General features: G+C 41.8%; 1 protein-coding gene across 4 annotated transcripts in view; it reads left to right on the top strand.

Annotated features, from left to right (window-relative positions):
* Positions 1-13,210, top strand: part of plekha3 (pleckstrin homology domain containing, family A (phosphoinositide binding specific) member 3) — a 40,378-nt gene that overhangs the window by 7,828 nt on the left and 19,340 nt on the right. For 3 of the 4 annotated variants that reach the window (XM_038789295.1, XM_038789293.1, XM_038789296.1), the window contains exons 2-7: positions 3,866-3,982; positions 4,352-4,507; positions 5,003-5,139; positions 5,876-6,046; positions 6,217-6,260; positions 7,065-7,189. In XM_038789295.1, the coding sequence (XP_038645223.1) occupies positions 3,866-3,982; positions 4,352-4,507; positions 5,003-5,139; positions 5,876-6,046; positions 6,217-6,260; positions 7,065-7,189 (750 nt within the window). The remainder of the gene's footprint in view (positions 1-3,865; positions 3,983-4,351; positions 4,508-5,002; positions 5,140-5,875; positions 6,047-6,216; positions 6,261-7,064; positions 7,190-13,210) is intronic. The other variant, XM_038789294.1, reaches the window with a different exon arrangement.

Here is a 13,210-nt window from a genome sequence, read left to right as displayed (position 1 = left end):
AGGGGCGTCTTGACAAATACATGAATAAAGGGATATGGTATCTGGAAGTGCAGGGGGTTTAGTTCAGACAGGGAGTATGTTCGGTGCAGGCTTGGAGGGCTGAAGGTCCTTCTCCTGTGCTGTAAAATTCTTTCTTCTTTGTTCACCCTTTTCTCCCCAATTAGTAACTTCACTTTCAGCTTAATTCTCAGCGATAAATGTTTCCTCTTGGTGCTCCTGCCAGACACGGGACTTCCTGCTGGCCTTTTTGACATGAAACTAAGGATAATATAGGTTCGAACTTTAGAACTACAGAGAGACAATTATGATCTGCACATCTAGGTAATTGGTGCAGCAATCAGTGGTGCCACCAAATATAGTGAGAGCTTGACCAAGTAATCTGCACACCAATTTCAAATTGCTACATATGGCACCATCATTGAGTGTAGCTACTTTTTGGGATGCCAGATAAGGGGTCCGGTCCCTGTATAAAAAGGAAAAGAATAGCTAAAGTGAGCATTAGTCCCTCAGATGATGAGACAGGAGAATTAATAATGGGATACAGGAAATTGCGAAGGATTTGAGCAAGTATGTATCCATCTTATTGTTGAAGACACAAAATGCATCCCAAGAACAATAGAAAATCAAGAGGCAAAGGGAGGGTGGGATTTAAGACAATCACTATACTAGAGAAAAAGTAATGGAATACTAATAGGACTTGATTTTCACAAGACCTGTGGACCTGATGGCTGGCATCCTAGGGTCTTAATGAAGTGGCTGCCAGGATAGTGGATGTATTGGTTGTAATTTTCAAAAATTCCCTAGATTCTGGAAAGATCCCAGCAGATTGGAAAACTGCAAATGTAACACCTCTGTTCAACAAACAAGGGAGACAGAAAGCAAGAATCTATAGGCAGTTAACAAAAAGTCTGTCATTGGGGAAAATGCTGGAATCCAATATTAAAGAGGTAGTAGTGGGCAGTTAGAAAATCATAATAAAATCAAACAGAGTCAACATGGTTTTGTGAAAGAAATCATGTTTCACAAATGTATTAGTGTACTTTGAGATATACTAAATAGGGTGAATCAAGGGGAACCAAGAGATATTGTGTATCTGGATTTTGAAAAGGGCAGTAAGGTGCCACATTAAAGGTTACCGCACAAGATGAGAACTATAATGTTGGGGCTGATACGTAAGCATGGATAGAGGACAGGTTAACTAGCGGGAAACAAAATCTAGGGATAAATGATTCATTTTCAAGATGGCAAACTTAACATAACCTTTATTTCTGTCACAAGTAGGCTTACATTAATACTGCGATGAAGTTATTGTGAAAATCCCCTCGTCGCCACACTCCGCGCCTGTTCGGGTACACTGAGGGAGAATTCAGAATGTCTAATTCACCTAACAAGCATGTCTTTCAGGACTTGTGGGAGGAAACCGGAGCACCCGGAGGAAACTCACACAGACACAGGGAGAACGTGCAGACTCCGCACACACGGTGACCCAAGTCGGGAATCGAACCCGGGTTCCTGGCGCTGTGAAGCAACAGTGCTCACCACTGTGCTACCGTGTGGCCACAGGGAGGATCAGTGCTGGGGCCTGAGCTATTTACGGTCTGTATTAATTACTTAAATGAAGGGACTGGTTGCATTGTAGCCAAATTTGCTAACCATATGAAGATAGATAGGAGGATACTAAGAATCTGCAAAAGAATATAGTTAGGTTAAGTGGGTGGACAAGAATTTAGCAGGTGGAGTATAATGTACAAAAATGTGAGGTTTCCTCTTTGGCAGTAAGAATAGAAAATCTAAATATTTGAATAGGAAGAGGCTGCAGAATGCTGCGGCACAGAGGGACCTGTGTGTACTAGCACATGAAATGTCAACATGCCGGCCCAGAATGTGATTAGGGAGGCAAACGGAATGTTGGCCTTTCTTGCAAAGAGGATGGAGTATAAAAGTAGGAAAGTCTTGCTACAACTGCAAAGGCATTGAGGAGGCTGCACTAGAAGTGCTGTCTCGTTTTGGTCTCCTTACTTGCATTAGAAGCAGTTCAGAACTTGAATTAGAAGCAGTTCAGAACAAGTTTACTTGGTTGATTCCTAAGATGAGGGGTTGGCCTTAGGAGAAGAGGTTGAGCAGGTTAATCTATACTCCTAGAAGTTTAGAAGAATAAATTATGATCTTGTTGAAACATATAAAATTCTGAGGGGGTTTTACGGTAGGTTGATGCTGAGATAATGTTTCCCTCATGGGGGAATTGTGAACTAGGGGACACAGTTTTAAAATAAGTGCTCTCTCATTTAAGATGGAGATAAGGAGGATTTTCTTCTCTGAGGCTGAATTCTCCTCTCCAGCAAGGCTGAGTTAGCCAGATTTTTGATCTACAAAGGAATCAAGGGTTATGGAGGGGCAGGCAAGTAAGTAGGCCACAATCAGATCAGTCATGATTTTATTGAATGGCAGAGCCGGCTCAACGGGCTGAATGGTCTACGACTCCTAATATATCATAGAATTTCCAGTGCAGAAGGAGGCATTCAGCCCATCGAGTCTGCACCGGCACTTGGAAAGAGCACCCCACCCAAGCCCACACCACCCCTTCCCTGTAACCCAGCAACCCCACCTACCCTTTTCTGGACACTTAAGGGCAATTTAGCATGACCAAGCCACCTCACCCGCACATGTTTGGATTGGGAGAGGAAACCGGAGTACCCGGTGGAAACCCGCACAGACACGGGGAGAACATGCAGACTTCGCACAGACAGTATCCCAAGCTGGAATCGAACCTGGGACCCTGGAGCTGTGAAGCAACTGTGTTAACCACTGTGCTACCATGCTGCCCCTTCATATAAGAATATGTTCCTATATATACCTCGCTGACCAGATTAACTGCTCCGTTACCTCTGTTTCTATTACCTTGATGTGTACAAATTGACAGCTTACATTTCATGTTTTAAAACAAACAATTGTTACATTTCAAAAGTAGTTCATAGGCTGTGAAGCACTTTAGGACCTGCCGAGGATGTGAAAGTTGCTATATAATGGAAATACATTTTTCTTTAACACAGTTTTTGAATTCATATTTACTTTTATCAAATGGAGAGTGGAATTTTAAATTTAAAAATATTTTTTCCTTAGCTGCATATTCCTAAGCAATCTTGAGCAAGATAATGGTCAGGGATGCTACTACTAAACCACTGACAATGGTATACTTGAGGTACCAACAGTTGAGTTTTTCTCATTATTTTCCAAACTAGACCACATTAGCTTCAGCCAATGTGACCTCTGAACTTGCTTTCACTGAAAGTATTTTTTTTAAATGTTCTAAGCAAGGTGAGGTATATTTGTCCTGGGAACTCAGTACTTTTCTATTTCAGATTGTAGAGCTGTTATCAGATACTTTCGGGTCTGGAGCGTAACACAGCCAGTTCCAAATTGATGTTTATTTTCCAAAACGATATTTAGCTTGATTTGAATTGAAATGTACATGTGTAGCGTTTCCATTTTGGAGTTTAGAGTTGTGTTTCCATTTTGGAGTTTGGAGTTGTGTGCGTAGGAACTGGGTTCGACCTGACCTACAACTGGCAAAATACTTTTAATTCACCTTTCCCTAGATTTGAGCCAGGTTCCAGAACGTTTTGCTAACCTTTTGCAGCATCTAATCTGTGCTTCTCTACGCAAGGAGAAACTCCGTGACTCTTAATATTTAAGATTTTCTATTACTTTTAACGTACAGAATTGGGATCAAAATAGTCATTTTGGCCAGACCAAAATTAATTGGGTAGGATCAGTTCCAAAGGCAGTAAAAGTTAACTAGTTTCTGTCCTGGGAACTTTAAAGCTTCAAAACATAAGGATTTCCAATTGCTATTTCTCTCTCCTAGGTTGGCAGCCTCGTTGGTTCATACTGGATAATGGCATACTTTCCTATTATGATTCTCAGGATGATGTTAACAAAGGCAGCAAAGGAAGTATCAAAATGGCTGTATGTGAAATTAAAGGTAAAGAATAACCTATTTCCTAAGTCAAAAGATCATCAGTGAAATTAGTTTATCGTATGCATTTTTTTCCATGATCTGTGTGACATAATGCTACTGTGGGATCTTCATTTTAGAGTTCTTTAAATTTTGCGTTTTAGAATTTTGGGTGGACTGTCCTAAGCACCAGTTTCATTCACACATACTAGAGGTTCATCCAGAGGATCAAATGTTGATAATTTATCAGATAGCATGTAGATTGTTGTAGATTGCTAACTTTTTTTATGGAAATCAGAGTACCAATAGTAGTTTATAAATACACATATCCAAAAATGTTTATTGCACTTGACATACCACAAGAGCATTTCATAAGTTATTTTTATTTAAAATCAGTGCATCCAACAGACAGCACACGAATGGAGCTGATTATTCCTGGAGAGCAGCATTTCTATGTGAAATCAGTTAATGCTGCTGAAAGGCAGAGATGGTTGGTGGCACTAGGAAGTTCAAAAGCATGTCTGACAGACACCAGGACTAAAAAGGAAAAAGGTAACATTAACTGCAAATAGACGTGTAACACAAATAAAGGCAACTATAAGCCCTCTGTGTAACTTGTTTTCCTGATAATTGATGTTTTCTGGTCATCCTCGCACTATTTCTTATACCCATTTTAGTGAATGTAACTAGATCTTGAAGCCATTAAGAGATGATCATATGAAAATGTCCAAAGTAAACAAGTAATTGACAGCGCCCTCTAACCTCATGCTGATTAGGAAAATAACAGTAAATATAACAATTATAACCCTTTAGATATATGTTGAAAAACATTAGTTGCACTTTTAAGTTACTGATGTTTATTTTGTAAATTACACTAAGTTGCAAAAAAACCTAACTGACGGTACTGCAGTGACTTTCCTGATCAGTCTATTCTAATCGTATATTTGCTCTTGCTGAACAAACTGATACTGACCTTGTTTTTGTAATTGTGGCAAATTAATCCTTCTGCTCATCTGTAAATTGTGTATTTTTATTTGAATTCTTTAGAAATCAGTGAAACCAATGACTCTCTCAAAACTAAGATGTCAGAACTTCGATTGTACTGCGACTTATTGATGCAGCAAGTTCAGACAATACAAGAGTCTGTCAAACAAGACCAGCCAAGTTTCTCATCCTCTGCCGAGGTATGATGTATCAGAAGATATACGGATAGGTAGTTTAGATTTGGTAGATATGAAATTAAATGTCCAACTCTCTGGGATATCCAGTGGACTGTTGGGCCATAATTAGAAGCTCCTGAAGTCAAACTCTTCTAGTTTTATAGTCAGTCCATCTGATTGTCTTTCGTTTTTTGCTTTGTGTAGATCATTCTCCCAGGTCATAGAAATACATAAGAATTCAATATAAATGGGTCATAAGCCCCAAGAAGTTCACATTGGTGCTCATCATCCATCTGACCAAAAAGGTCTATTTACATTTGGGAACTTGTACCAATATTCCTATATCCACCAATTAATTATAATCTTGAATGTTTGTGCCCTGACTACCATCTCTGGAAATGAATTCAATAGCTTCACTATTTCTATGAATATTATAAAAAAGAGTAGATGCTCTCTTCTATTTTTCTGTTTTCTTCATTATCGGGTTAAGGTAAGTGTTTGTCTATATTTCTGCTAGAACTTTATGAATTAATGAACAGTTGCCAGCTCAATCTCTAAAGTAAACAAAGCTGAGTTATTCAAATAATACGAGTCCGGTGAAGTGCTGCTCCATATTACATAACTTATTTAAAAACATTTTGTATGGAATCTATAAATTATGTAAAGCTTTTGGGTTCTTCTAGTTTAGTATTTTGCAGTCTACATTTAAAGTATATTGTAAAATCTGTATATTTAAATACCATTTTTGTTTGTTTTATAGAACATGAATGAAGCCTCATCCTTGCTCAGTGCCACTTGCAATACCTTCATTACAACTCTTGATGAGTGTATGAAAATAGCCAATGCCAAGTTTAAGCCTGAAATGTTCCAACTTTCTCACACTGATCCACTTGTCTCTCCTGTATCACCAACACCTGTTCAGATGGTTCGGGTATGATACTGTTGAAAAAAGTACATTAAGTAATGCTTTTGCAATTTGTCTACTGCTATTTCTTGTCAAACTTTGTCTTTTTCATGATTTGCTCTTGATATGAATTAAGCTATGATGCAAGCCTAATTTAAATGATTTTCAAAATGGTAACTTCCTTTTCGATATTGCAGATGAAACGATCCATTAGTCATCCTGGCACCATTCTTTATGATGGGTAAGGGAAAAGAATTACATTATCAGTTATAGATACAAATTATATTTGGGTATTGGTAATTGTGATCATTTGGTCAACATGGTAGCACAGTAGTTGGCACTGTTGCTTCACAGCGCCTAAGTTCGATTCCCGCTTGGGGTCACTGTCTGTGCGGAGTCTGTATGCCCTCCCCGTGTCTGTGTGGGTTTCTGCCAGTGCTCCAGTTTCCTCCCCACAAGTCCTGAAAGACGTGCTCGTTAGGTGAATTGGACATTCTGAATTCTCCCTCAGTGTACCCGAACAGGCACTGGCGTGTGGTGACTGGGGGATTTTCACAGTAACATTATTGCAGTATTAATGTCAGCCTACTTGTGACAATAATAAAGATTATTATTATTATTATTATTATGATGATGAGACCTTTTTAATATAGCATTTTCTAGCCCAGCATTTCTGACGGTACTGTCACTGGCCCAATATAAATATTATTGTTGTAAAATGTGCTGGTAATCAACATTTGCAGTAATGATAAAAGTTCTTAATTCTTCAGCATAACTACACCCCTACATACACCTGGTTATTGCCAGCACAAAACTGGTTGCAATTCATTTGAATGCAAGCAAGGAAGGAACAGGATATCAACACTGTAATGATGTTCAACATCTTAATTTTTAGCTACTAAACATTTTTATCTTATTGTAGTTATGGGTTTGGACCATATATTATTCTGGTTGCCATTGCAGCACGATTCAGTACTTTGTAGTTTGAAGTTGGATGATTACATTCCTGAACAATTTTTGTGTTGAAATTAAATGTTGTTTTCAGCAGGAAACTGAACACTAATCACCAAAAGGAAGCAATTATTGTGACACCACATGGCGAAGAACACAGAATATGGGAGTATTCAGGTGCTGAATCATACAGAGATAGTGCTCTTGAACATGCAGAAAGTAAGCAAACAAATAGATCCCTTCTTTGAGAAATCTTAGATGTAGTTTTTTTTTAATAATCTGTTGGTAAAGCATGTCCTTTTTATATTTCCAATCAAACATCAATTACTTGTTTAGAAATGTCTCTGACATTGATGCATTATCAATCCTCTCTGCAGTTTTGACACAGTTGATAATGCCAGCTTCTACCAACGCCATTCCTCCATTATCTAGCTCTAGGTGAAACTGCCTTGGTTGGTTCCACTCTCCAAATGTCAATAGAGTGTATCGAACAATGGCATTATTTTCTCAGCAATGCACCATCATGCCCTTGTCAATTCTATTCATGTGCTGCCACTTGCTGACATCCCCCGCAGGTGCGATGTCAGCTTCCACATGCATGCTGATAGCATTCTGCTTTACTGCTACACTGCTTCTAATATTTAGAAATCTATCCAACAACAAAGACATCAAGACCTGTGGGGGTAGAGCAGGAAAGTAGCATGAGGTAGAAGGTCAGACATGATCTAGGTGAATGGCAAAGCAGGCTTGAGGGGCCAAATGGCTGAATCATCCTATTTCTATGTTCCTATATAAGGACCCATGTTTTGACAAACCTATTGCTAGGTCATTGTTGCAGTGTCATGACAGAAGTTTACATTCACTTTAAATTGAATAGAAGCAGAACTATTTTGCTTGCAGGGCAATAGGTGAAGTGAACATTTGCGGTGCATTGGGGCGGCTTTAAAAAATGTTGCCTGGATCATCAATTCGCTGAGTTGATGGCGGGGCAAGTGAATCAGAGAATGCCCATCAACGATGTGATGTGGAACCCCCCCCCCCCGCCTGCCTTTTTATTCAAAGCCCTATACCAAACTGGGCCACAGATGTAAGTTCTAAATTAGGGCAAGGTGAATTTTGATGGAATTCTATAGGAGCTTGCAAGGGTTGATTCGAGTAGCTTGTTTGAGGGCAAAGGGCCCTCCGGCAAGTGGAAGGCCTTTAAAAGTGAAATAGCTAGAGTTCAGGGTCTATATGTTCCGGTTAGGGTAAGGGCAAGGCTGGCAGGAGTGGGGACCCCGGGCTGACAAAATAAATTGAGGTTGTGGCTCGGAAAAAGGGGGCATGGCTCAAGGACAAGCAGTTGGAATCGAGGGATTCCTGGAGGTGTACAGGGGATACAGGAATATATTCAAGAAGGAAATTAGGAGGGAGAATTGGGGGCATGAGGAAGCTTTGGCTGAGAGGATTATGGTGAATCCACTATAGAGAGACTAGGAACCCTCAAGGACCAAAGTGGACCTGTGTGGAACCGCATGAAATGGGCAAAATTCTCAATGAATATTTCTCTGTGCTTACTCTGGAGAAAGACAAGAAGACTTGGAAACTTGGGACGGTTATGGCGATATATTGGGGACAGTTCACATTACAGTAGAGGGTGATGGACGTATTAAAATGTATTGTAGCCATCTGGGATGGCCACTTGTAAAGGACCCGGGAAATATGGCCACCTGCAAGGGACCATGGGAAATATGGTCAACACAGGACTCGTGCTCAGAGCTTATGTATATTGGCAACTCAGATAACTAGACGCTATCGAAATCCCCAGCTACTTTGCATTCTAATGGCCCATTTCCCCAGAACAAAAGACCTGTACTCAGGTAACAGATACAGAAACAAACTCATTGGCACCACTCCCTTTGCTCAGGGAGCCCAAAAAGCCATGGTCAATGACCGCTCAGGACATGCCCCGCCATCAAGGCACCCGCCCCTTTATTGGCCAAAATCGAAGGCAGTAATCAAAGCCTGCTGAATTATTGGGTCCAATGCTAAGGATTGCCCAAAAGAGCGCAAAACTCCAGAAGGATAAAGAGACACACTGCCATGTGTTCAGTCTCTCTTGGCCCGGGTGCTCGGTCTCTCTTGGCCCTGACCTACGCCTAAAACTACGACCAGAAGACAAGTTCAAGACCAACGATTGCTACCAGACAGATGAGCCCAGCAGAAACTAAGTCACTTCTCCAGACCCAGCCACGCAAGATCCGAACAAAGGCCTTGTTCCTCTGCATAAAACCGGGTGCCTGAAGGTAAGTACAGATTGTTGTAGTGTTAGGTGTAATTTAGCTTGTAGTGTTTTATGTTGCATGTCGAAGTAATTCTTGTGTGTAAATAAACTATAATTGAACTTGAACTAACTGGTTGTTTGGTCTTTGATCGATATCCAGTAAAACCTTGTGGTGGTATAATTTGATACCTGGTGACTCTGAAAAGCAATATCATCATTAATGGGACTCGACCTAGAAGTGATTTTGGCACTCCGAGAAAACCCACAAAACTTTGCATTAGAAACCCAGTTGAGAAAAGTGAAAGAAACCACAAGTGTAAGGCCCTTATCGATCAAATCTCCAAGATTCGGAAGTGTGTATTAACTTGCATGCGTACTAACGGATATAAGATAAACCCGTTAGATTTTGTTGCGTAAAACTATCGGGAGTATTGTGAACCGGAAAATAGCCTGGCCATACCTGCTGTTCGAATCGCCGCCTTATTCCCCCTATCCCAAATTAATGGTAGGAAAAGAGATAATAGAAGCAATGGCAGCAAAGGCAATGGAACACCTAATTAACCCGCAGGAACCCGAGGTCGCAGCGACCAGTAGAGCAGAGCAGTGCCCCATATGGGAACAGGAATTGAGAAAGTATTTGAAGGGGAAAGATACCAAGATACACAGCGTGCAATTTTTGTACGAGAAGAGACGGAACAGCAGGTAGAACAGCTAAACAAACAATGCGCAGATTTGAAGGAAGCTTTACGAGCGCTCCATAGTTCCACAACGGAACAAAGACAGATTACACCAAATGTAGGCAACAAATAGCAACGTTACAGTCACTGCTTTCAGTGCAAAACGGTTTCAGAGATACCTTTGGACCGAATTTAGATCAGGAGAATGGCCCCAGTTGGCAAGAACTAAATTAAACCGCCCATAGATCTGTGGAGGACACAGAAAATCAGAATAGAGGCCCCCCCCCAGGCCCGGAAAAGAAAAGCACCCACACCACCGACTGCACAGGCAGCACACACCCCCATGAATCCAGTCACCACACAGCGCACGTCACAGGATCGCGACGAGCCCGATTGCGTTTACACCACCCCACTAACCATCACCCAAGTGAGAGATGTCTGCGCCAAAATTGAACCATTTGATCCCACAGCAGACCCGCATAATTTCTTTGAGAGAATACGACAGCAAACAGGTATGTACGGTCTGGACGAACGTAGGAAGTTAAGCTTATAGTAATGAGCCTTGACCAGTTTGTTAGCTCAACTTTACCAGAACCCCAGAATGTAGGAGGAGGAAGTCGCCAGGAGATGAAGGCAGCTATTTTAGACCCGATTGGATACAGCAGAGAAGATCCCGTATAAGGTTTAAACCGGTGTAGACAAAAGAAGGGAGAGCATCCGCACCTGCATACGCAGGTCGCCTTTGGATCCATTTTAAAGTGATATTTGAGGAATTGAACCGCACAAACGTAGATAAAGACAACACAACTAAATGGGCTTGTACTTTAGTCTCCCACGCCACAGAAACAGGCCTGTGTAAATTACGACCCCGCAGATGCCACACATAATGAAGTTTGGGTTTTAAATAGACTCTCCAGAGCTTGGGAACAATCCCTACATAGAAAGGCAGATCAGAAGGCAGAAGCGAATATGAATCCAGTCAGGACTACTCAGGACCCAGCATGGGTAAATGAGGGCAGAATTGAAGGTCAGCACCCCAGAGCACAGGCACCACAAGATTGCTATAATTGTGGACAAAAGGGACATAACGCCCACGAATGCAACACCCCCCTGAACCAGCAACGGAACCGACAATCGAATGCCCCACCTAGGAACAATGTTAGGCTCATACATAGCATTAGTCATTTCGGAGACATGGCTAGAGCAGGGACAGGAATGGTTGTTGCAGGTTCCGGGGTTTAGATATTTCAGTAAGCTCAGGGAAGGTGGTAAAAGAGGGGGAGGGGTGGCATTGTTAGTCAAGGACAGTATCACGGTGGCAGAAAGGACATTTGATGAGGACTCCTCTACTGAGGTGGTATGGGCTGAGGTTAGAAACAGGAAAGGAGAGGTCACCCTGTTGGGAGTTTTCTATAGGCCTCCGAAAAGTTCCAGCGATGTAGAAAAGATTGCAAAGATGATTCTGGATAGAAGCGAAAGTAACAGGGTAGTTATGGTAGTTGTTATGGGGGACTTTGACTTTCCAACTATTGACTGGAAACGCTATAGATCGAGTACTTTAGATGAGTCCGTTTTTGTCCAATGTGTGCAGGAGGGTTTCCTGACACTCTTATGTAGATAGGCCAATGAGAGGCGAGGCCATATTGGATTTGGTACTGGGTAATGAACCAGGACAGGTGCTAGATTTGGAGGTAGGTGAGCACTTTGGTGACAGTGACCACAATTCAGTTACGTTTACTTTAGCGATGGAAAGGGCTAGGTATATACCGCAGGCACGAGTTATAGCTGGGGGAAAGGCAATTATGATGCAATGAGGCAAGACTTAGGATGCAGAGGATGGGGAAGGAAACTGCAGGGGATGGGCACAATTGAAATGTGGAGCTCGTTCAAGGAACAGCTACTGTGTGTCCTTGATAAGTATGTACCTGTCGGGCAGGGAGGAAGTGGTCGAGCGAGGGAACCGTGGTTTACTAAAGTAGTTGAATCACTTGTCACGAGGAAGAAGGAGGCTTATGTAAAGATGAGACGTGAAGGTTCAGTTAGGGCCTCGAGAGTTACATGTTAACTGGGAAGGATCTAAAGAGAGAGCTAAGAAGAGCCAGGAGGGGACATGAGAAGTAGGATCAAGGATAACCCTAAAGCTTTCTATAGGTATGTCAGGAATAAAAGAATTACTAGGGTAAGAGTAGGGCCAGTCAAGGACAGTAGTGGGAAGTTGTGCGTGGAGTCCGAGGAGATAGGAGAGGTGCTAAATGAATATTTTTCGTCAGTATTCACGCAGGAAAAAAACAATGTTGTCGAGGAGAATACTGAGATACAGGCTACTAGACTAGTAGGGCTTGAGGTTCATAAGGAGGAGGTGTTAGCAATTCTGGGAAGTGTGAAAATAGATAAGTCCCCTGGGCCAGATGGGATTTATCCCAGGATTCTCTGGGAAGCCAGGAAGGAGATTGCTGAGCCTTTGGCTTTGATCTTTATGTCATCATTGTCTACAGGAATAGTACCAGAAGACTGGAGGATAGCAAATGTTGTCCCCTTGTTCAAGAAGGGGAGTAGAGACAACCCTGGTAACTATAAACAAGTGAGCCTTACTTCTGTTGTGGGCAAAGTCTTGGAAAGGTTTATAAGAGATACAATTTATAATCATCTAGAAAGGAATAATTTGATTAGAGATAGTCAACATGGTTTTGTGAAGGGTAGGTTGTGCTTCACAAACCTTATTGAGTTCTTTGAGAAAGTGACCAAACAGGTGGACGAGGGTAAAGCAGTTGATGTGGTGTATCTGGATTTCAGTAAAGCGTTTGATAAGGTTTCCCACGGTAGGCTATTGCAGAAACTACGGAGGCATGGGATTCGGGGTGATTTAGCAGATTGGGTCAGAAATTGGCTTGCTGTAAGAAGACAGAGGGGGTGGTTGATGGGAAATGTTCAGCCTGGAGTTCAGTTACTAGTGGTGTACCACAAGGATCTGTTTTGGGGCCACTGCTGTTTGTCATTTTTATAAATGACCTGGAGGAGGGCGTAAAAGGATGGGTGAGTAAATTTGCAGATGACACTAAAGTCGGTGGAGTTGTGGACAGTGCGGAAGGATGTTGCAGGTTACAGAGGGACATAGATAAGCTGCAGAGCTGGGCTGAGAGGTGGCAAATGGAGTTTAATGCAGAAAAGTGTGAGGTGATTCATTTTGGAAGGAATAACAGGAAGACAGAGTACTGGGCTAATGGTAAGATTCTTGGTAGTGTGGATGAGCAGAGAGATCTCGGTGTCCATGTACATAGATCCCTGAAAGTTGCCACCCAG

Source organism: Scyliorhinus canicula, chromosome 2 (assembly GCF_902713615.1).
Source record: "Scyliorhinus canicula chromosome 2, sScyCan1.1, whole genome shotgun sequence".
Lineage (NCBI taxonomy): Eukaryota > Metazoa > Chordata > Chondrichthyes > Carcharhiniformes > Scyliorhinidae > Scyliorhinus > Scyliorhinus canicula.
This window is presented reverse-complemented; position numbering and strand designations above follow the sequence as displayed.